Raw genomic sequence first — 26,367 nt, forward strand, 5'->3', positions numbered from 1 at the left:
CTGGTTCTGGAATTGGTTTCAGTTTATCATAAAAACATATGGTAGAAGCTTCCATGAAGATACCTAATCTACTTTTTGAATTATTAAGAAAAAACCATGTTTCTTAACAAAAAAATTTACAACGAGTTAGATTAAGTAACTTTTGTTGTTAAGCTACAAAGCCAATATGACAGTACTATATTATAGAGTTCAAATTTTAGACTGGCGGGCTAAAGATGTTATAGAACTAAAATAAAGTGCAGAGATGCTTACAGAAAAATTAGGATCGTTGTTAGTATTCAACTACCAACGATATGAATAATTTTGTTCCTAACTGGTTCAAATGGCTCTAAGCGCTATGGGACTTAACATCTGCGGTCATCAGTCCCCTAGACATAGAACTGCTTGTACTTAACTAACCTGAGGACATCACACACATCCATGCCCGAGGCAGGATTCGAACCTGCGACCGTAGCAGCAGTGCGGCTCCGGACTGAAGCTCCTAAAGCCGCTCGGCCACAGCGGTCGGCAATAATTTTGTTGTCATAAAGGGTGCTGACTGGGCGCTGTTGCCTGAGCTGGAAGCAGTTTTGGAGCAAGTGCTCCATTCGCCGTCCGAGCATGTATAAATGACGAAAGAGTTAGTCGATCGTTGTCAGTTATAAGGGAATGTGCTAAACTCTGCTGTGGATCTGTTTCGCGTCCGTGTGAGTCTCGCATGGCGTTAATAATTGCTGACATATCGCGTATAACTTGTGAAACTGCGTAAAAGTGAACTTACTTGGATTATGAATGTATCTGCACAACCCGTGTTTAGTTCTAGTGTTCCGTTGTGTGTGCCGCCCGCTTATTGCAAGTGTCCGTAAGTAGTCTCCGCTTTTAAGGTGAGCAATTAACTTTTCGTAAATGGAAACAAAGAATACAAGTCGTCTCTGAACTGTTTCGAGTGCTGAGTACAATAGCAAACATTAATTATTTGAAGAACTGATTTCTTGTGGAACTGAACATTCAGGTGGAGGAGGAAATTATGGTTTAACGTCCCGTCGACAACGAGGTCATTAGAGATGGAGCACAAGCTAGGATGAGGGAAGGATGGTGAAGGAAAGCGACCGTGCCCTTTCGAAGGAACCATCCCGGCACCTGCGGTAAGCGAAATAGGGAAATCACGGAAAACCTAAATCAGGACCGCTGGATGCGGTTTTGAACCGTCGTCCTCTCGAATGCAAGTCCAGTGTGCTAACCACTTCGCTAACCCGCTCGGAGTGAACATTGATCATAATGTACTATTTTGTTAAACGACAATAGGCTTTTGTTTATCGTTGTGTAAGGGCAGTTGTAAACAAAACACCAGAGTCGACACAGTGAAAAGGATTTTGGGGACAGGTTGGAAAAGAGACAGGACGAACTTGGCGGCGAAGTGAAAATTTGAAACATGGAAGTGAGTTGATGCGAGATTTTGTGAGCGTGACCTGTCCATGTTGACGCATATAAATCGTCCGCTGGGAGTGTTGTCGGAGATAACGACGCTCAAGAGACACTTACCGGAATTTTTACAATGGGATCTTTTAGACAGCCAGACAAATAACATTGACGAGTTTTTAGATTTTATTGAGAAACTTGAACAGACGTTGAAATTCAATCAGCTAACAGGAGTACCAGAATGGGCATTATAATAATCACCAAAATAGTTATCACCATAATAATAATTTTCACAGGGGAAATGGAAACGGGAACTGTCATAACGAAAGTCAAAATTGGGAACGAAGATCTGAAGTGCAGGACCCTAGGTGCAGGATCCTCACGAAATGCAACTGAAAATACGAGGTCGGGAAATTAGAGATAACCACATCTCAGGTCCGAGGATGGCGAAATAAACTGGCGTTGAAAAGGACATGTTATTTTAAAAGTTCTGTCGGTGTCGAAAATTTGGCAAGAAGCTGCAAATTTCGGAGATTATAATAAGTAAGAATAAAATGGGAAATAATTTTGATCAGCGCAACCGTAAAGAGGTCCCAAGAAAGGTTGTAAAATGTGTAGATAAATTTGTAACGCGTATATGAAGCTGAAAAATTTATTTAGCGAAAGGGAAGTGAATGATGGAATGCATGTTTGTTGAAAGAGTCTGTGGTCAAGAGAGAGGTGGAGTCGAAATGTATGACGAATGATAATGAGGCACTAGTCAGTAGTAATTATTATAATAATGTAGGTGAAAGTAATGGAGATGATTTTGCATCAGAGAAATTGGGTGAAGCTATCTGTGAAGGGGGCGAAGCAGTAGTCTCGTCAGCTGGAGATGAATTTTGTGGTATTTTGACGGAAGAATGTAAAGGTATTTGTGAAGGTGGCATAGCAGTAGTCTCGTCAGTTGGTGAATTTTGTTATGTATAGGCGGAAGTGGGTGATTTATTGTTACAGGAGCGCAAAGGTGATGTTTTAGAGGCTGAAGTCGCGAAAGTTGAGGCTACTGATTTAGATATCTCGAATAAAGGAGTCCGTACATTTATTTCTGTTGATTTATTTATTTATTCTTTGCCCATGGACTCCAGCTGAAAATCCAGCTGAGAGTATTGGGTGTGTCATACAATAGCCTATTAACATCAAACTTGATTTCAATATATATATAAATGAAACAAATGATTAAACAGAAATAGTCCATAATCATACAAAGGTTTTACATATTTCACATTATACGTACACACAAATAAAAAAAACATACAGAAATGATAATTTTTACAGGTAATTTCAGTAATGATATATTTAAACACCATCTTAGTATTCACTCAAACTGTATATACATTTCTCTGTGAGATATAGTTTCAAATGATTTTTAAAACATTTTAGATTTGTTTCTTTTTTAATGATTTTGGGGAGTTTATTAAAGAACCTTTTGCCTGCTTCTTCTGGGGCAGTCATAGTCAGTTTTAAATTTCTGTTTATCATGTAGTAATTTTCATTTCCTCTTGTATCGTGTTTGTGTACATCTTTATTTAGGAGGTGTTTATCACTTGACCTTACCACCATTATACTTTGGTATATATACAGTGAATATACTGTCATTATATTATAGTGTACAAAAGCTTTCCTACAGGTCTGTCTTGGTGGTATTTTTGCAATGCATCTCACTGCCCTTTTCTGAATTGTGAATATTCTTTTTAGGTAGCCAGCTTGTGCATTTCCCCATATATGAACTGAATAAGACAAATGTGGGAAGACAAGTCCATAATACTTAGATCTGAGGACTTTATCACCCACGGTCTTAGCTGTTTTATGCATGATGAAGATCTGTTTGTTTATCTTTTTACACAGTGCATCTATGTGCTCCCCCCATGCCAAATGTTTGTCTATTATAGTTCCTAGAAAATTTGTGCTGGTTACTTCTTTAATAGTCTTTCCATTTATATTAACATTTATATTATAATTTTCACTATGCTTGGTCTGAAATACTACATTCATTGTTTTAGACTGATTCATAAACAGGTTGTTTTGTGTTAAATATTTATTTGCATTTTCAATAGTCAGGAGAGCTTCCTTCTCAAGCTCCTCCTTTGTGTCAGCTGTGCAAATGATTGTTGTGTCATCAGCATACATTATAAGTTTCTGATTTATATAGCTAGGGAAGTCATTTACGTAGAGTATAAATAGTATTGGCCCAAGCACAGACCCTTGCGGCACACCGTGTTTAACTGTTTGTAATTCTGATATGTAGTTTGTTATATTTCCCCCACTAGTATGTCTGATTTCTGTGCATTGTTTCCTATTTGTAATGTATGATTTAAGTATGTCATAGCATTTTCCTCTAATTCCATACTGATATAATTTCATCATTAATTTTGAGTGGTTCACACAATCAAATGCCTTAGATAGGTCAATAAAAATCCCACAAGTCTTTTGTTGCCTGTCACGTAAATTAAGAATGTGCTCAATTATATCTGTTGATGCTGTTTTTGTTGACTTCCCTTCTCTGAAACCATGTTGTGATGAATGCAGTATACTGCACTTTGTTATAAAACTTACAATTCTATTCTTTATTATCATTTCATAGATTTTAGCAAATGTTGAGATCAATGATATTGGCCTGTAATTTCCTAATTCATCCCTGTTCCCTTTCTTAAATATTGGCTTCACTTTACTTACTTTCAGTGAATCTGGAAATATACCTTCTTCTATCGCAGCATTCAGCAAGTGTGTCAATGGTTTTAATATACATTCTCTGCATTCCTTTATGAGATGTGATGTGACACCATCCAAGTCAGAAGAATGTTTAATTTTAAGTTGTTTTATTAGGTTTGACACTTCTGCATCTGTTGTAGGTATGAAAACCATAGTATGATTTGTATGTGGGGGGTTTAACAATTTACTTACTGCATTTGTTTTATTTTGACTTATTAATTCGTCTGCTACAGTAATATAATATCTGTTAAAAGTATTGCCTACTTCTAGAGGGTTTGCGTTGCTTTTCCCACTCATCAGTGGGCAGATGTCCTCTGCCCGATTTGTTACTTTTCCTCTCTCTCCATTAATGAACGACCATAAACCTTTTGATTAGTTCTTTCCCTTATCTATAGACATCCTGATGAATGATGCTTTAGTTTTTCTGATAAAACTACAGTACTCTTTCTTTTTTATTTTATACAGTGTTGTTGCAGACCTCATTATTTTTTTGTTTGGAGAGGTCATAATACACTCTCAGATTATTTCTGGCATGGATTACTTCTCCAGTCACCCAGCTTTTCTTTTTTTTGTTGCTGTTTGACAAGCCTTTTACTAATAGGACATGTAACATCATAATAATAATTGAATAAAGAATAAAACTGGTTCCATTTGGTGTTTGCATCTTTAGCTGCAGATATTGTTTCCCAGTTTTCTGCCTCTAACATCTTTTTTAGCAGATTTATGTTATGTGGGTAGTTCTGTCTTCTCATCTCCCATATCTTCTGCACTGAATCACTTGTGTTTATATTTATGTCTATCATGATTGCAAAATGGTCTGCTAATGTGGAGTTTATTACCTGTGTGTCACAATAGCATGTAGGAATATTTGTTATTACATGATCAATAATAGTTTCACTATGCTTTGTTACTCTGGTTGGTTTATCTATTTTTATTTTTAGATTGTATATGCACAATAAGTCCAGTAGGGTCTTAGTATTGTCTGTATTTTTACTCGTGTCTATGTTCAGATCTCCTATAATGATCAAATAAGCATATGTTTTTGAGAGGTGTTGGATTATATCTTCCAGCTGTTCAAAGAAGGTTTTAATTATACCATTTGGTGATCGATACAAACCTAATACACAACATAAATTCCCAGCAATTTTAGTTTCCAGTGCTGTAGCTTCAAAGCTCAATTCCATTGCATATTTTGTTATATTTATGGCTTTAGTTGATTTATAGTTAGAAAAAATGGCAACCCCACCACCTTTATAGGAAGTTCTGCAAAAACTGGCTACTTTCACATAATTCTTCAAGTTGTACATTCCTATGTGATTTTCTTTTAGCCCATGTTCTGTAACTACTAGAATGTTTGGCCTATACTCCTGTAATATTACCTCTAGTTCCTCTGTTTTATTGTTTATGTATTGAACATTTTGGTGAAGTATTCTAACAGTTGGCTTTAAATGTAATAGTTCCCCTTCCTGTAATATACTAAGCACTTCACTTGCTCCCTTTGCTTCTGGTACTATGCAGTGATTTTTTTCAGTTTGTGTCATTAAATCTGGATCGTATCTTTGTCCGGTGTTTATATTCCTCTCACTATTGTCACACTGGTATTTAATATGGACAGTTTTACTTACATCTTTTTCCATGTTCTCTTTCTGCTTACTCGGTACCATAAAAAATCCTCACTTAGTGTAGCAGGTCTCCTAGTTCTCAGGCATCTGTCTTGATTGGAAGCTGCTTCTGCTGTTGATCTCCCAGGCCTCAGGCACCTCTTCTGTGTGGTTGCTGTTGCAGGTGGCTCCTGTGCTCCCCGACTTGGTGACTGCCCTTCTTTGTTAGCTGCTGCGGCTAATGACCTTTGTATGTTTTCCTCACATGCATTTTCATTGCCTTGAGGTAGTATTATGGGGTCTTCTGTTCTGGATGCTGTTGCTGATGACGACAGCTCTGCTGATGATTGTGGTGATTCTGCTGCTATTGGTTTATCTGACACTGCTGCTGAGAATATCTGAGCCTTTGCTGCTGCTACTGGTGTTTGTTGTAGCTCTACTACAGATAATGATGGTTCCACTGTTACAGACAACTCTTGTTTTGGCGGAATTGGGATTGGAGACACTTCCATTACAGATGACTCATTAATGAATTTAAGTATTTCGGCACTAATAATCTTTTTCCCTTTTACGTTCATGTGGAGACCATGTCTTGTGAAGTGCTCTCTTTGAACACTGTTTACCTCTACGAAAGTCGTATTCTGGAAACCTCTACATATTTTCTCAAATAGCCTGTTTGCTGTAACAATCTCGATGTTTACGCACGAGTTTTCCATCAGATCGTGCCTCCTGGGGATACTAACAATGTAGAAATGCACTCGAGGCATCCTTTTGATTGTTTCCTTTAGGATTCTCGTTGCACGCCAAGTTTCATTACAGTAAACAGCATTTGCGCCTCCTATTATGATGCAGCTGTTACCGGTCGTTAATATGTTGTCACTGTTTTTCAGAATTTCGCGTAATGGCGCGCCTGGTTTGATGATGCCTGTTACATTAAGGTCTGGGTGATTTCTTCTCATAATTTCCGTAACTCCTCTCCCATGACTATCTGCAAAAATATATGTCTGTTGCTTGTATTCTTGCTTATGCATAACGTGGTTGTTTACTTTTTTTTCCTTACGAATATTTACCTTTTGTTTTTCTCCGTTTAATCCACATGTATATTTTTGTGTGGATAGTTTGTTCATATTTTTATCCATAGATGCACTATTAACACTTTCTTTTCTTGCGTTTAATTCACTTGTGTCTTTTTGAGTGATCAGTTCGTTCATATTTCTAGTTACAGTCGTACTGTTTACACTTTGTACATTTGGTTGTGCATACCTACGAATTTTATGGCTAGCATTAATGAGATCTTGTTGCCTTGACGATTCAGACAGTTCCCGTACGGTTAGTACCAAATTTTCCATTGTTTTTATATATTTTTTTATAATGTCAAGTTCTTTTTGAAGTTCGTCATGCACGCTGTCTTCTATTCCCGCGTAGCACTTTTCACTCGCGATCTCGCGGCCGTTACACTCTGTCACATTTACACTGTATTTGAAAATCTTCTTGAGCATAACAGCGTGAATGGCACCACTTATGTTTAAACACGCATATTCTAACTCCATTTAGCACTGTTTCGTCACAAACAATACACTTGATTGAAATTAAGTCCTCAAAAACTGCAGAGCGGTTTAAAGTTACGTGTACACTTGCCGCCAATGGTTCTTGATGAAAGCATGAATTATGAGTAGATGCGAAAGGATGAATATGAAAGTAATTTGTTAGGTGGCATATCAAAATGTAAAGAGTTGGAGAGATCTGAGACGAGAGAAAATGTTGCGGAGACAGAGGTAGTTCCATATACGGCCGACTTAAAAGGTACTGTGAATTCTGATGTGGTACGATGCAGTAATGGCAATTTGAGTGGTGTATCCGAGGAGATTGATGGCGTTATTGGTGGTGATTTCTATAATGTATTGATGGATGTTTTAAGTTACTAATCGTACGAGTTACTGGCGGAAGTTAATGGAGTTAACAGTGATAAAGTCTGTAGTGATTCGGTGGAAACAAGTGACGGTTTGTGTACAGGAGACAAAGTTTTAAGTTGTTTGGTTAAGCGCGAGAATGTTGCAGCTATTGATATGATAACTTTAGAGGGAGGGAAGAGTATATTTGAGGCTTACAAGGATGACGAAGTGATGGATTCTGAGGGTGATTTAAAGACTAGAGATGATTCAGAGGGTGATTCTGAGACTATAGAAGTGGATAAGGGGAAAGTATTTGCTTAGGAGATGACGTTAGTACTGAATGATATGGCAAGGAAGAAAGTGACTACTCTATAAATGATTGTAAATGGTACAGGAAAATTTTGAAGTCGTTACTATCTGTCTGGTGAGCGCAGGAGAAATATAAACCAGCAAGAGGTCTTGAAGGCAAAGGAAGTGTTTGATGAATTGTTTGATCGTGGTAATGCAATTCAAGGTTTGTCTGATGTTGTAATGTATACAGTACATAAGAAGGAGAGTGGAAGGGATATTGAAAATATGCTTTTGAGGGCGCAGTGTTTAGCGAAGGAAGAAATATATTAAAAATTGAGGTGGGTAATGAAAAAATAAGTGCACTTTTAGATTCTGGTAGTAATGTATCGGCAGTATGAGAGCAATTTGTAAATACAAACAAGAATGAGAACTTTGTAATTTTTCTGGTCAACAGCGGTAAGATAAAGGCAGCAGTTGGTGGGCTAAGTAAACCCATAAAACATGAAATGCATTTGCAGTTTAAGTGTAGTGATTACTATTTTAGTATGAGATATATTATAGAGAATGGTTTAGTTAAAGATTCTCTACTGTGTACAAATTACCTGGGTAAATATAAAACTTCTTTGAACTGTGTTGAGAAATAACTTGAATTCGAACTAAAGTGCAATATAAGGAAAGTAAAATCCAAAAATCTGTTAACTGGAGACCAATGACTTGCTCATACAGTAATTACTGAAGGTTGGGACAATTTTAATTCTATGTATGACCAAATAAAAGAAACTACTGAAACAGTTGAAGATATTTCGAACACAGAAAGGGAGGAATTGTGTAATTTGTTGAGTCAGTGCGATGATATTTTCTTACACATGCATGGTAGGGCGATGGATTTGAGCATTCAATTAGGTTGAGGCCACATGGGCCTATCAGAATAAAACCATATGCGATTACTATTGCTGATCGGGAGGCAGTGCAGGCTATGTTAAAGCAGATCGTAGAATAAATATTGTGGAACAAAGTAGGAGTGATTACCGTAATCTGATTGCAATTGTTAAAAAGAAGGATAACTAAGATAGAATTGTTTTAGACACTCGAAAATTGAATAAGCTTATAGTGAGAGAACTAGATCAGCCAGACAACATGGAAGACCTCTTACAGAATTTTCACATTCTAAAACTGATGTCGAGAGTCAATTTGACCTGTGGCTTTTGACAGTTTTCGCTGGCTGAAGGGAGTAGGCAATACTGCTTTCCCATTTAAAGGATGAAGTTGTCAATTCAGAGTGGTACCATTCAGATTAACAATATCTGTTGCGATTTTCGGGAGAGTGTTCAGTCACCTACTAGGAGATCGATTAATGAGCAAACTTGTTGACTTTGTGGACGATATTTTGACTGCCACGGAATCTTGGCACGAACATTGCGTGTTTTTGGGGGAAAGTACTCTTGGTCTGGACCAGAAAACAACTAAAATCATACCGAGGGTTATGCGGTTTTTGAACGAAAATTTCTGGGTGATAGGGTGATGAATACTCCAAACCTATAGGAACTATTAAAGAACAACTCGACAAGGATATACAGCGATGTGAGAGGGATTTCTTAGCAATAAAGAACAAATTGTGCAGTAGTAAAACGTTATACTACTCTGACATGTCACTGCCGTTCTGTCTAGCTACAGACAGTTTCGATTATGGCATCACATGTGAGGTGTTCCAGGAAAAGTTGGTAGGAGAAGAAATAGAACACAGAAGTGTAGCTCTTGCGAGCTGTATGTAAAATAAACAAAAGAAGGGCTATAGCATTTCTGATAAAGAATTATTCGCATTTTTGTATGGGTTCAAAAAGTTATGGTTGTCTCTGGAGGATAAGGAGGTAACCGTGCTATCCGATCATAAAGCTCTTAGTTTACTGCGGGAAAGTAGGTTGCTAAATGATCGTCTTATGTACTGGGAAATGTTTTTGCAGCAATTGAACTATATCATAAGATATATAAAAGGAACTAAAAGTTGCATAGCTGACACACTGCCATGGCTACCTGTTGGGGAAAGAGGGCAATGATGAGGAAGAAGTAAATGAAGAGTTCAGATACTTATGCATGGAAGGAGTAGAAGGAGAAAGAGAGATTCATACTGTCTACAAGACCAGGCGATAAGCACAAAATGATGACCCCGAAATGAAAAATTTTGGCAGCAAGGGTTATGACAGGACACTCCACTACTATAAAATTCATAAGTGTGCTTTATTTCGTAGGGACGACCAGAAAACAAAGCTATGGAGACTGTGATTTCCAGAAAAGAATGCTGAGTACCTGACAGACCATCTCCGTTTACGTTTGGTGCATTACAGATCACAAAAAGTGTGTAGAAATCATGGAGGAATATGTGCACATAAACAACCCAGCTGGATGTGTGCGCACTCAGTTGGTCACTTGCGACAAATGTGAGTGGGTGAAACATTGCACTAACTCGCATCAGGGGAAAATGCAAAATATCATCCCTAGCAAAGTTAGCGAGTTGCTGGCAGCAGACTTGTTGACGTGCTTCACAAGGAAAGAACAATCCATCTTTAAGCTGAATTGTGCATATCACAGTCACAATACTAGAAGGAAACATGATATCCACTATGAACAGCCAAATCTAAGTATGGTGCAGAAAGGAGTCCATTTCAGTGGCTATAAGATTTTTAATGCCCTCCCTTCAAGAATTAAGTGTTTGGTAGATGATGATCTCTTGTTTAAAAAAACCTTAAGGCAGTTCCTATTGCAAGGATCATTTTATACAATAGAAGAGATCCTGAATTACGGTTTTTAACATTTCTTGTATTGTAAATTGCAAATGTGTGCCCAAATTTGTATTTGTAATACCGAATATTTTTATTGTAAACATATATTTTGCAATATTTATTTCTCTGTAACACTTATTATTTTGTAATCTTTATCTGTCTCTAAAATGTATTTTTTGTAGTGGGACCTAAGTTAATGTTGTTTGTTTTGTAATCTCTATCTATCTCTAACATGTATTTTTTGTAGTGGGACCTAAGTTACTGTTTACTGTTTTTGTTTTGTTTTATGTATTACCATAAATTCTGGCCAAAAGCTTGTATAATTGACACGTTTCATATCCTGTGATAGTGTCACAACATGGATCACCGGAACAAGAGATAAATAAATAAATAAAATAAAAAAGACAGTTTTGAGCCACTCCCATCTTGATGTACTTTTAAAGTTAATCAAACTGTATCCGATACGAAAACCAAATAGCAAAATTCTGATTGCTAAACTCTAAAAGCATTTCTTTACTAAAGTAATACAACTAGAGAGGCTGTTGTCTGACAACAGTAGAAATAAAATGGGGCTGCAAGCACTTGCTCGAGTGGTGCCCCCATTTTATTTATACAGCCAATGGAAATCCAAATCAGTTTCAAGCACACCACTTTTATTTCGCCAAAAATAAAAAATAACTGAATTTCATGAACAAAACCAAATAAAAAATAAATTTTTACAATATCACAATAAATAAAAAATCAGAAAATCAAAACTCATAACAGAATGTGAAAATGATTGTAACTCAGTTATTCATAAATTTATAACTTAGAAAAACATACAAATGAAAAACATTCAATTTTTTGAGATTAAATTTTAAAAATATAAACACGTTTTTCATTTTTGTTCTATCCAATCATTTTTTATAGACGGGGAGTTTAAAAGCCTAAAAATAAAAGAATTAAAACCCAGAACAAAAGAATTAAAAACTAAAGAATATTCTAAACTTAATAAATCTAACCTTATTGAAAAAAATGTCAGTTACAATAATAATATTTTGATAATTTTTAATAATCGTCTTATATATGAAAATATATATCAAAATTTAAAATTAAAAAAAACCTATATGATTCATATCAAACAGATGAAACATAGAATTTCTGTTGTTTATTGTATTAAAGAAATAAACATTTGAAGATGAAGGTGAATGGATTGTTACTTGCTTTTCCTGAAAATTTTCTAAGAGCATTTAAAGACATAATAAACTAGATTTATATTTCACAATTTTCAAACATTATCTGAAAATGTTATTATTCAATTTAAAGATAACATAGATACATTTAACATTTTATTATATTAATAATATTATTAGAAAATTTTATTAAAGGTATAAAGACAAGGAAAACTGGCTTTGTATTTGGAATTATCAAAAATTACCAGAAAATTTTATGAGAGAAGTTAAAGATTATGTAGACTGGAGAAATATATATTTCTCCAGTCTACATAATCTTTATATATATATATATATATATATATATATATATATATATATATATATATATAAAAATCAGGATCACATTTAACAATAGGTACTCTGCTTTCAATATTTTCAAAACAATTTTTACTTTGTTTGGTGCTTTATCTGTGTATTCACATTTTTAACAAGTTTTTAAATTCTTTTGCTAAATAATGTTTGGTAACAGCAGCATAACATTAATTCGATCACTCTACTCAACTAATCTTCTATTTTTAAAAGAATTGTAAGTCCTAGTTGCATGAAAACTTTTACCTAACTCCTCCTCAAATTGTTCAATTTACTTTCTTCTTTTTGAATCCATTGCATTTAAATTTTCTCTAATTTATGTTTGATAATTTTTTATTAGTTTTTTATTCTTCTTCTAATTCATGGTTGTTAATTTTTGTACTAATTGTTGATTCTATTTCTCATTAATTTGTAAGGATACAACATATTTTTTCCAAATTATATTTGTGAATTTTTGAGTCTAAGTTTTATTGTAATTTTTCATACTTTGTTTTTTTATCCAAAGGTGTCCATTTACGAAATTTAAAATTGCATTAAACTTAGTGGCAGCTAAAGCACTGTTATCACTATGTCTATAATTATCCAGTAATAATTTTAACAGAGCTAACCAAAATAACCACAAATGAAATCATTATAATATAAATCATTTTTCTCAAATAACTAATTAATTGGTTTAGTATATTTCCACAAAATGAATCAATAACAGTTTTCATCTTATTTGATTTATAATAACAAATACAATAAGTACCACCTTTCTCAGTAATATTTAAATTAACTATACTACATTCAAATTTTTTGGATTCATTACATAACTCATCAGTGAAAAACACCTCTATAATGTCTAATTTTTAATTTCTTAGCAAGATTTTCTATATTAAAATTTATTAAGATTTATTATTCCTTTTAATTTTTGAGATTTTTTGTTCATTTTTTAACGCAGCACCAACTGAAGCTTTCCTTTTCATTACTAAATTATGCCGTTTTCGTTCTTCAAATTCTTTACTTTTAATTTGTTATCTGTTATTGTTTTTGCTACTGTACTGGCTATAAAATGGAAATGTCGTGTGGCTAGGGCCTCCCGTCGGGTAGACCGTTCGCCTGGTGCAGGTCTTTCGATTTGACGCCACTTCGGCGACCTGCGCGTCGATGAGGATGACTATGAACTACTGTACTGGCTATAAAATGGAAATGTCGTGTGGCTAGGGCCTCCCGTCGGGTAGACCGTTCGCCTGGTGCAGGTCTTTCGATTTGACGCCACTTCGGCGACCTGCGCGTCGATGAGGATGACTATGAACTGACAAAGGCTAAATATGGATTTGTAGCCAATAGTGATAATAAAAATCTACCTTAATATTTTGTTAACCCAGAACCTCTTCTGTTTACAAGATCATCAATAATTTTTTTTTCCCAATTCAAATACTCAACATTATAAGTAAATATCCAACAATTTTTCTATCTCGTTTTCTCGATTATGTATCAGTTAAAAATTATCAACGCTACATTATTGCACATTATTTAGTTTAATTTTAATTGCTTTAAGTTTTATTTTAACACTAGGCAGCAAATTGTAATCAGTTGTAAAATTACTCAGTTATTTTGACTAAAATATAAAATTTATATTTAAAAATTTATAATAACAGTAGCAAAAGATATGTAGCTCTTAGAATGTAGCAATCTCAGACTCACCACAGGTCACTGTATCTGTCAGAGGCAGATACAGACAACTACACATGAAAACGGGGAGGTAGCATTCAAAAATTACTCTCCGATGAAATAGAATTCATCAACAGTCTAACAAAAGCATTACAATAAGAAAGGAAATAAAATAGAAACAAAACTGAAAGAAGACCCAAATTAATGAAAACTCAAAGCAAAAGTAGGTTATGCTAATGAGAGTTTTCTGGTAGTTTTCCCCAATTGTAAGGCAAATATTGGCATAAGAAATCCAACAGAAATGGAACAATAATGCACGAGAGAAGAGTTTTAAACGATTCTGTAAAAAAATATTTCACATCCTATGCAACAAATGTTGCTTTTCACCATTCTCAGATTGTCTGAATTTCCTACTTGACCCATTAATCTTGTGATGTACTTATTGATGTACTCGGCTTCAAGCATCTCAAAGTCTCACGTCTTGATGTCCATTGGTAATATATCATAAAATGATATTATATCACACAGTAGATGAATTTTAAAACTGTCTCCTCCCACCTTATTCACACTGTAAAGTTACTGATGACCAGTTCCAGTTCTATAGATCACAGTTTAAACGGATAAAGAGATGTGCATCTCTTCCTTCATCAACATATCCAGAAGAGGACTAATTCAGTCATTAGTCAGAGACACAGTATTGGTTGAACTGCACAGTGGGATAATGTGCAGTGACAGAAATATGGAAGTAAGAATGTCCACAAAATAAACTGCAGTACAATAACCAAGATTAATTAACAGTCAGCGAGATTAATTACAGGATTCAATAATTAGTGTTTGTGGAACATTAGCATCTTAATGTTTCATTTTACTACTGAACACATGATTTTATAATGCCAAGATGTTATAAGATTTCTGACTCTTCACATACTCAGTTGTTACACATATCCGGTAGTACATCTGGGGCTTTCATTTTAACCCACATAGTTACTGCATGTACAAATTCTGGTGACAGACTTCCTTCTACATGGATGTTTCTTGCTCACTTGTCTGACCAAGCCTCTTGCATATCGACATATGTAAGTTAAATCATTGGTTGACAATCACAGACTCTCAGTTTAACCGGCACAGAGATGTGAGCATCATGCTAGCTGGATGTGGACTGCTGATTTTGGAGGAGGGATGGCTATTTAAAGAGAACAGTCAAACATGATAAAATTTCTGAAACTAAGTGATGTTTTGAAAACCAACCAGGTTAGATTTGGATATTTTGTATGGAATATAAGACTTCATTATTTTCTGATTTATGAAAAATGTTGAAGGTTAGTAAATCACAAAGTGTACAGAACCTTATTATGCTGCTGTTGTCTGAATCCCCTACTTACAAGTATGGCATCCATCTTAAAATTAATCTTTTATAATGATAAATTATTCAAATTCTTAATTAGCGAGAGGCAAAGGCTGATCGACAAAAAGTAAACTGTTAAAGTTCACAATGAGACAAAACAGACATCTGAAATTATGAGTGTCTGAAATGTCAGTTCCATTTACCTCTGAAATTAATTAGTTCCAAGTTTTTAAAAATATAATCCAGGAAAGAGATGAAAGACTGTTTCTGTCTGAATGGTATCAGTATTTCCTCTTCTGCCCATTAGCTCAAAATGCATTCCCCCTTAGAGAACTTCTGTGAAGCCTGGAAGGTAGGAGATGAGTTATTGGCAGAACTAAAGCTGTCATGATGAGTCGTGATTCGCACTTGGGTAGCTCAGTCAGTAGAGCACTTGACTGTGACAAGCAAAGCTCCCAAGTTCAAGTCTCAGTCTGTCACACAGTTTTAATCTGTCAGAAGGTTAATATCAGTGCACACTTTGCTGCAGAGTAAAAAATTCATACTGTGTTAATTAATTCACATCTCCAACATATGCACAGTTTGTCAGATTATAATTTGGATAATGTCTGCTGAGCATAGTTTGGAGAGTGCACTGCTGCGCATGGTCAGTTTATATTCAAACTTAAACTAGTGCTTCTCAAAAAACTTTGCTATTTTGAGGATGGTCAATGCTTTCACCATTTTCCAGTGTAATTTTTGAAGAAAGCATTTTGTTATTGTTTTAACGTTCATATTTGTTTCATGTTTCAGGTATTTCGGCATGGTCCACGTACTCCAGGCGATACATATCCGAATGATCCTTATGTAAACGATGACTTTGCTCCTGTAGGCTGGGGGCAACTAACTAATGTAAGTTCCCTACAGTATAACAACTTTCATTCACAAATTAATCTATTTGTGATTATTTAGTCCTCTGCATGCATAACTTGTCCTGACACTCAGAGAGCAACTACATGCCAAACAGAAAAGCTTACCATTTTTAGTTATGTACCTAGCACAATAATTAAAGACAGTAGCTGCATCCTTAAGCATAATGTAGCAAAGATCACTTGAGAAAGATAACTGTTTCCTGGGTCACACTTATCTTTAAAAAATGGCAGGGGAACTGACAGAACAATTGTCGTATGTCGTTCAGCTATGCTTGTAGCTGAATTATAGAACATATGGGTTGAAATATAGTGACCTAACTAAAACAAAATGAGCTTATCTGTGGAAATCAGCATTGATTATAAAATCATTGCTCATGTGAAACCCAACTTACAATCTTCACACAAGATATCCCAGGCACCAGGGATAGAGGAAACCAGACTGAGTCAAAAAACTTCTGATTTGGAGTCATATCAGTGCATTCTGAGGAAATTACTTCATAATGTACAGCTAACCAGGTTTGTTATTGCATTGAAAATGTCTTGCAAAGGTTGAGATAGAAAATTCTAAGAACTAGTTGTAGACCAGAAACTACATTCCATAGCATCTGTAAAGATAACATTAAACTAATAACAGATTACGTGATAGCATATCAGCAATCATTCTTTTTGTACTCCAACAGGAGTGAAAAAGGAAGAAGATATATGTGCCATGCTGTATCTGTATTCCAACTATGAAGGAGGTAGTATGCACAAAGAAGTTCAGATGTTACAATTATTTTTGTTGGTTTCTTGTCTCTGCCATCACTGATTGGGAACCAGCTCATGCAGTTTACTTCAATCATTATCAGTGAATGATGGAGCATCTATGACATATGGTTGATAATGAAAGTTAGCCAAAATTTCAGTCCCAAACAAAAGCATTTGTTGAGAGCCATAAGCAGAAATAATCATATTCAAAATTTTAAACATTTTAATGCATTGATTTATTTAAGGTGGACAGGTTAAGGACCACCAGGCTCTCTCTTATATCTAACCAGGCATTAACATATTTAACATTACATGTTATACAACATTTCGAAATTGAATTAGTTTAGATAAAAACTGATTTATGTTCTTTCATGGCAAGTACAATAATAAACACAAATTATGAGGAGTTAGGTTCCAATTTTGAGTGCTTGCAGCAATGGGATGAGAGAATGGAGTACAAGGGGGCAAGAAAGAGGAATGTGATAACACACTTAATGAAATTAAGGGAAAAGAAACTGGCTTGATTCATAGAGAATGAAAAGGAGAAAGAAGCATAACAGGGAGAAGATAGTAGCACTGCTTTCACTATTTGATTGAGGGAAAATTGGTCATATATGTTAATTTTTAGGGAAACATTGTGAGAGTGAAGGAAGGAAGTGCTCCAGATTCTTAAAAGTATCAAGGCAACTGAATGTGTGCAGAGTGGAGGGTAGATTGATCCAAAGTCAGACAGCAGCAATAGTAAAGGAGTTTGTCAATGTTTTTGTTTTACAAACCAGCACAGCTAAGATACTAGATAAGTGAGACCCTGTGTTTAGATTATGATGAGATGACAGGTATTTAAGCTCTAACACAAGGCACTGAGGTGTTTGTGCATTGAGGAACTGATGAAGTAGACATAACGTATAGTAGTTGCGCAACTTGTCTGACTGCAACCATCCTAACTAGACATATGAAGCACTGAGATGGTCATATATACAAATGATGATGATGTAATGAACACAAACATTGATGCTTAGTTCCAACCATCTAGTATTTCCCAGTTTTTGTCTTCAAGTTAACACTGAAGACAGACCATCATTCATCTGGATGATCATGGTACTGATGTATAACATGTGAACAGTATATTCATTGTATGTTCTCAGAACTATACTGTTTGTAAAAGAAAATATGGAGCATAGTGTAACCAATAATGAAATCCAAAATTATAATACAAGAAAAGGAGAGGATTACCACATAAAATTTAGTAATAAAAGAGCAACAGATCATAGTCCATTTTCTGCTGGAAGACATTTTTATAACAGATTGCCAAATAATATAAAATTGTTAAAAGGAAACATAGTTAAGACAAAATTAAAGCAATTGTTCATTGATAAATGTTTGTACTCCATCAAGGACTTTTAATGTTATTGTGTATAATTTATCTTTACTTCTAAACTTTTTTAATGTTCTTGTGTTTGTGAACAGACTACGGTATGTCCATGACTGGTAAGTTATTATGGACAAATAAACCACTTATTTATTTTATTTTATTTTATTTTATTCCCACAGACAGCAGAGTCCTGTTTGTTTTTCAAGTAGTTTCCAAACTACTTCAGCGCACTATCTAAAACTTTTAACTGTTTCATTTTTCTGAGCAGTATATCAAAGCTGACAACATTAAAACTTTCCTGAAGTCTATAAGGTCAAGAGTTACCTTAATCATGCAGTATTTGAGTTACTGTGTTCACGAAAGCAGTACTGACATTTGTCACATAAACTGAAATTCAATCAGTGTTCAGAAATTTTATCAAGGCTTTGTGTACAGCAGGCAATATGCTGATTGGACAGTAATCACAAGGCGATTGTGGGGTTTGGATCTTAGAAACAGGTTGGGTTATGCTTCTTTCCTGTGCAGTGGAATATGTTCCATTCACAAAAGAAGGATTAAATATGTCTGTTCAGACAGGTATTGGAAACATTTGTGACCAAAATTATGCTTGTATCTTCATTGCTTATCACTTACACAGTAAAAGATAACTTCTGTCACACACTGTTGTGACTCAGGGCATAGAGATGTAGAATGAGTACATTAATTATAACACTGGGAAAGTAAGAGATACATCAGACTGTGTATCACCGAGCAAACTCTGAGTAGGTACGACTTGTGTGCGACACAGCTTCAAAGAAACTTGTTAAAGGCACCCTTTAGTACTGTTCATCTACGAGGGATTATTATTATATTTATTGATAAACTGGCTAACGGCCTTCGCAGTGGTAACCTTGGATGGGTGAGTGTCCTGTATGCTGAATGCTGTTGGCAACTGAGGTGCACTCAGCCCTCATGAGGCAAACTGAGAAGCTACTTGACTGAGGAGTAGCGGTTCTGGTCACGAAAACTGACTACGGCCAGGAGAGCTGTGTGCTGACCACATGCCTCTCCATATCTGCATCCAGTGATGCTCCTGGGCTGAGAAGATGACACGGTGGCTGGTCAGTACCGTTGGGTCTTCCAAGGCCTGTTCAGACATATTTTAGTTTTTGTTGAAAAACTGGAAGTGTTTAAAGAAGATGTTTGCAACACATGATGGGTATCATTTGGCTAGCAATTGAAAGTTACAGAGATGCCTCACAAATTCCACTGTAAGGCACTACAAGAATGTTATTACACACGTGAAGGTTACAGTAAACGTTCATACATGACTGATACAAGATCTCAGCTCAACATATGAAACAAATATGATAGCACCACAGAATAAGAGAACAGCATACAGTAGCAATCTATGGCAATTGTTTCTCCTGCGCAGCATATAAAGATAGAAAGATAGAGAATATACAGATAGACAAACATCAGTGTTTATGGTATCTTCTGCTTGAGCACCATGCGCTAGCTTGCAGAGCAAAAATGAAAAAAGGGAGTCTCACTAAGTTTCCAGTTCACAGAGCTGTCAATAAAATAATTCCATAAATGTTATTACTAAAAACAGGTATCAGATTCTTGATTAAACAATGTAAGATGTAGCATTTAAGTCTGGGCAAACAAAGTGGAGCATCTAAAACTGTAAAAAAACTGCCAGTAATAAGTTTAAAAAACAAGCACTAACCTCATGTGCTGACCTAAGTGAACACAAACAAACTGTCCAAGATAACAGCAGTGAAATCCATGAAAACGTATGGAAGAAACAGGTCCAAGAGAACAACAAAAGAAGCAACGTGAATCAGAAACACAAGAAGGGATGGATTCTAGTACACGGAGGCAGTCACAGTAGCAGAATAGCACAAAACATCGCGAGTATTCAGGATGACTTTACAGCTGTGTGTCACATTTAACCTGGAGCACCTCTTGTGTGCAAGATAGTGACTCTTTTTCATCAAATGATTGTCTCATAATCATGGGAGGTACAAATGATGTAGCAATGATGTGTGTGCAAGATACACATGACTGATACAAGATCTCAGCTCAACATATGAAAGAAATATGATAGCACCACAGAATAAGAGAACAGCATACAGTAGCAATCTATGGCAATTGTTTCTCCTGCGCAGCATATAAAGATAGAAAGATAGAGAATATACAGGTAGACAAACATCAGTGTTTATGGTATCTTCTGCTTGACCACCATGTGCTAGCTTGCACCATGCAGTACAGCTTCAATTGGAGGCAAAAAGAAACTATGCTGATGATGATGTCCCATACTCCTTGATAGAGTGTAGGGGATGATGCGGGAGAGCTGCACTGCTGTACTAGGCAAGGTTCTAGTGGAGGTAGTTTGCCATCGAATGATTGTCTCATAATCATGGGAGGTACAAATGATGTAGCAAAGAATCAAGCAAATGACACTATCAGATACATGAAAGTGGCACTCACTAAGTTGATTAACACTAAAGTAATTATCATTAATTTTCCACAGAGACATGATCTAATGGAACAATCTATAGTGAACCTGGTAGCACACAAGACAAATGATAGGCTTAAAACAATATGTAATAAATTTCACAGTGTGTCCCTGGTAAATGTCAGAAATCTAGAAAGAGATCTGCACACAACTCACGGTATGCACATGAATGAAAGAGGCAAAAAGATTGTCAGCAAATTAAAAGTGGTGTAAATAAGTGCATTGCCAGGAATGGTGCAACACATCAAATCAGAATCTGCAGGCAAGCCTGGGAAACTTGCAAAGCCTGCTGGACAGTTTGGGAGGCGTAAATCATCCTGTATAGTTCAGCAGGATAGTATAGTTCACCAGAATTTCTTAAAAACAAGCACAATGATCTGGATATTATTACATGTCTTGATAAACCTGATATTTTAGTAATTACTGAGCATCGGTATACTGAAGACCTAATTAGCATTAGTCGACCACTCTCCATGAAATTTTGTTCTGGTTTTAGTAGGAAAAACAAGAGTGGGGGTAGCGTAGCAAACTTCACTGTTAAAGCAAGTAATTTCAGTGTTGTTGACTAAGTGCGTACTGCATAGAAGGAAACACAGAATTTACTGCAATAAATCTAAAATGGAGTAGAGAAAATATAGGAATTATCGGTGTGTATAAGCCACTTGGGGCATGTATGGATACATTTTTCAAAAATCTATCTGACTTGCTGGTATATATAGACAGTACATTTTCTTGGTTAAATGGCCATACAAATACTATAATAAAGGAGATATAAATATAGACTTATTAACCACTTACGCCATCTCCAAAAAGCTACACCTCCTACTCCACTTATCCATGAGCCAAGTAGAGAAATTGGCAACAGCAAAACATAACTGGGTAACATAATAACAAACATGACCCATCTTTCCTACTGTTCATCTGTTCCAAAACTAGCCATCACTAATCACCATGCAGTACAGCTTCAATTGGAGGCAAAAAGAAACTACGCTGATGATGATGTCCCATACTCCTTGATAGAGCGTAGGGGATGATGCGGGAGAGCTGCACTGCTGTACTAGGCAAGGTTCTAGTGGAGGTAGTTTGCCATTGCCTTCCTCCAACCATAATGGGGATGAATGATGATGATGAAGACGACACAACAACACTCAGTCATCTCAAGGCAGGTGAAAATCTCTGACCCCACCGGGAATCAAACCCGGGACTCCGTGCTTGGGAAGCAAGAACGCTACTGCGAGACCACAAGCTGTGGACAAAGAAACTATATGTAAGCAAAAGAATTATGTACGAGGGCCATTTCTTTTTTCAACCTCCGATCACTTAGTGTAGAAGCTATGCAAGCGGCAGAAAGTGGACATGCGCTATAGGCTACTGCGCAACTCCACCATTGACAACCTCAAGGCATCAGTCCGTGTAGCACTACAGCCACGTGAACATGGCTGCCATCATTCTTGCTCCTGCCAAGTGTGAATTACGAAGTGTAATTCAGTTTCTGCAAAAAAAAAAAAAAAAAAAAAAAGGGGGGGGGGGAATAGTGCAGCAGAAATTCATCAGGGAAGGAGCCGAGTGTAAGGTGATAACTTCATGACTGATGGTGTTGTGCATGAATGGTGGTGAAAGTTTAAAGATGGCCAAAATGATGTACATGATGAAGGGGGCCAAGGATGCAAGTCTGTTGTTACAGCTGACCTTGTTGAAAGAGTTGACAGAATGGTTAGAGAAAATTGTAGGTTCATCATAACTGATTTGTCTATAGAAATTCTCGAAGTTTCAAGATCTCCCATACACTCTATCATTACTCAACATTTAGGCTACAAAAACCTTTGTGCTAGTTGGGTTCCAAAAATGTTGACAAACGCTCACAAAAGTCACCGAATGGTGCCAGCTTTGAATTTCCTTGGCCGTTATCATGAACTTTTTGAAATCAATTGTTACTGGAGATGAAACATGGATCCAATATGATACACTGGAAACAAAATGACAATCACAACAATGGATGCATCCAAATTCACCAGACAAACCAAAAAAATTCAAACAAACATTCAACAAAAAGGTTATGGCTACTGTGTTTTGGAACCAAAAAGGTGTGTTGCTTGTAGAGTTTATGCAGCCTGGAACCACTATCAATGTAGCTGCTCATTGTGAAACTTTACAACATTTGCGGAGAGCCATTCAAAACAAATAAAGAGGAATGCTGACTTCAAGAATTGTGTTGATCCATGACAACGCTTGTCCACACACTGCTGGCACAACCCAATGGCTCCTTGAACAATTTCAATCGGACATTTTCGATCATCTGCCATACAGTCCTGACATGGCACCCAGTGACTTTCACCTTTTTCCTGAACCGAAGACGTAGCTAGGAGGGTAGCACTTTCAAACCAATGAAGGTCTTCAAAATGTCAACGCTCATTTGACATCATTGGCGGCAACATTTTCTGAAGAGGGCATTGTAAAGCTTGTCCACAGGTACTATAAATTTCTCAATCTTTTTGGTGATTATGTCGAAAAGTAACCCTAACGATACAAAACTTTTGGAAGTAAAAGAATTGTTTTCTATGAACGTGTCTTTTATTTATAGCCTATTGGAAGTTGGGGGGGGGAAAAAAACAGCCCTCATATAATGATACTTCTGCTACTGTTTTAATGCCACATGCCAGTTGTAGCCACAAAAGTTAAACAAACTAAAAATATAAACAAAAGTATCTGCATAAATAATGATGTCATTGAAGCAAGTGAAGAATTAAAATTATTCCAAGTGTAATGTCAAATAACGGACAAAATCTCAAGCTAAGGGAGTCCTTCGAAATTTATCAAGAATACCATGAAGATTTAGTAATACAGACCAGAAGCATCTCTGATGCAAACAAGCTTCAGGCTGATATGAAACTTCCTGGCAGATTAAAACTGTGTGCCCGACCGAGACTCGAACTCGGGACCTTTGCCTTTCACAGGCAAGTGCTCTATCAACTGAGCTACCAAAGCACGACTCACGCCCGGTGCTCACAGCTTTACTTCTACCAGTATCTCGTCTCCTACCTTCCAAACTTTACAGAAGCTCTCCTGTGAACCTTGCAGAACTAGTCTCAGTCGGCCACACACTTTTAATCTGCCAGGAAGTTTCATATCAGCGCACACTCCACTGCAGAGTGAAAATCTCATTCTGGAAACATCCCCCAGGCTGTGGCTAAGCCATGTCTCCACAGTATCCTTTCTTTCAGGAGTGCTAGTTCTGCAAGGTTCACAGGAGAGCTTCTGTAAAGTTTGGACGGTAGGAGACGAGATACTGGCAGAAGTAAAGCTTTGAACACCGGGCGTGAGTCGTGCTTCGGTAGCTCAGTTGGTAGAGCACTTGCCCGTGAAAGGCAAAGGTCCCGAGTTCGTGTCTCGGTCAGGCACACAGTTTTAATCTGCCAGGAAGTTTCATATCAGCGCACACTCCACTGCAGAGTGAAAATCTCATTCAAGCTTCAGGCTTTCCACACAATGTTACTACTGGTGTCTGGGGAGTGATAAACTGTTTTAGAACAGGCCGAGACAAATTCTGCATGGACTTTATAATTGGACACAGTGGGATGGTAGTGAAAGATCAACTTAAAATTGCTAATATATTCAATGAATATTTTTCTTCAGTAGGGGAAGTTATCAATGGCAAACATAATAACCTGTAGTACAATTTTAAAGGCAATCCATCTGAGCATAGCATATATCTATCCCCCACAAATTGCAAATAAATACTGAACAACATTAGCTCTCTAAAATCTTCTAGTTCCACAGGCCATGATGGCTTCAGTATTAATGCAATAAAAGTGTGTAGACAAAATGTCTCTGTACCTTTGTCTGTAGCATTAAATAATGCAATAAAATCAGGCACCATTCCGGGCAGACTAAAAATAGCTCAGGTAACACCAATCTTTAAAAAAAGTGACAAACTCAAGATCCAGAACTACAGACCACTCTCAATGCTTCCTGTATTTTCCAAAATAGTTGAAAAAGTCATATATAACAGAAATATAAACTTTCTCCAGGTGCACAACCTAACGTTTGAAAATCAAAATGGATTCTTAAAATGTAAATCAATTAGCACAGCAGCTGCTCAGTTAATTAAAGAGAGAAGTGTCATCAAGAGCAAGTGAATCACACTATCCTACTAGATAAGCTATGGAACACTGGCATCAGAGACACTGCTCTGACCTAGTAAAATCTTACATGAATAACCAAAAACGGTTTTTACTGCTTAAAACTGAAAGTGGTGCTCACAAATCCAGAATCATTACTATAAAATATGGACTGCCTCGTGGCTCAGTATTGGCTTCTCTTCTGCTTTTGATTTATGTAGATGACATAGGATATTGCACTCACAGTTCCAAAATAGTTCTGTATGTAGATGATACATCAATTGTGTGTAAAAAGAAATCATTTAATGAACTAGAGATCTACTGTAATGTAACAAGTGAAATTGTTCAGTATTTAAATAAAAGCTACTTAAATGTAAGCAGCAGTAAAACATGTCTCATGGAGTTTAACAATAGTAGTTTTAATGATGACATTAAACTATACATAGGCAATGAATTAGTAAAAGAAGAGTTTGGTGTAAAATACCTCAGTTTAATAATTCAAAGCAATCTAAATTATTGGGACACACATGTTGACGCTCTAGCAGTTAAGTTTTAGTACTTGCAATTACTATGATTACCTAGTCCTGCAAAGACACAGATGTCCTAAAGACTGCATTCCATGTGCTCTATTTTTCTCTCACCTGAATTACGGAACAGAAATTTGGGGAGCAACAAACACAGCAAATCTAAACATCCTACTTCTACTTCAAAAATCTGTGGAGCAAAATATAAGGAATCATGCTGCGGCTTGTTTCCAAAAACTGGTGTGCTAACCATAATGAACATGTACATTTCAAATAGCTATATTACTTGTTGAAAGACTGCAGTCCAACATTTGTTCTGATTTGCATCAGTACAATACCAGAAATAAAAAAAAAATTTCACCAGCAGCCACACACCAATACTCTATGAAAAGGGTACACATCATGCAGGTTTAAAGTTAGCCAATGCACTGCCCAGTAAATTTATGACCCTATCCACAATGAAGCTTAAATTTCAACTAAGGATATTCCTTTTACAAAATCCCTTTTACACATTAGAAGAATACCATGCTTACATGCAGAATAAGAAGTGCTTTAAAAATATGTAAATTGTGTTAAGCAGACCATTTTCTTTGAAATTCAATCACATTGTTAATTGATGACATGCTCAGATGGATGTACTATTGTTGTTATAACTTCAAGTTGAACAAATATATTTCAAGGAAGACGCAATACATGAAAGTCACAGATCAAGTAAACAGAGTAAGACGTGTGTACATGGTTAAATCATAACTAAGTCCAAGTCTAGCGGCCGCTGGCTGGCTGGCCGCTTAGGTGGTGCTGCTGCTGCATGGCTGGCAGACAGCGCCGCATGTAGAGGAAGTGCGTAACTGCACGGCGGCACTTTGAAAGATCGGCGAGTCACAGTACTTTTCCCACCTTTGAATTTTTTGCACAGGTCTTGATGGAGGTGACCTGTAGATTGCTAATATCCATAGGTGTT

The 26,367-nt window shown here is 36.3% G+C and overlaps 1 protein-coding gene across 1 annotated transcript in view; it reads left to right on the forward strand.

The window, feature by feature from the left end:
• LOC126469853 (venom acid phosphatase Acph-1-like) overlaps positions 1-26,367 on the forward strand; it is a 260,503-nt gene that overhangs the window by 136,133 nt on the left and 98,003 nt on the right. Inside the window, exon 2 of the mRNA XM_050097157.1 lies at positions 16,024-16,122. Coding sequence (XP_049953114.1) covers positions 16,024-16,122 — 99 coding nt within the window. The remainder of the gene's footprint in view (positions 1-16,023; positions 16,123-26,367) is intronic.

The sequence above is a fragment of the Schistocerca serialis genome, chromosome 3 (assembly GCF_023864345.2).
Source record: "Schistocerca serialis cubense isolate TAMUIC-IGC-003099 chromosome 3, iqSchSeri2.2, whole genome shotgun sequence".
NCBI lineage: Eukaryota > Metazoa > Arthropoda > Insecta > Orthoptera > Acrididae > Schistocerca > Schistocerca serialis.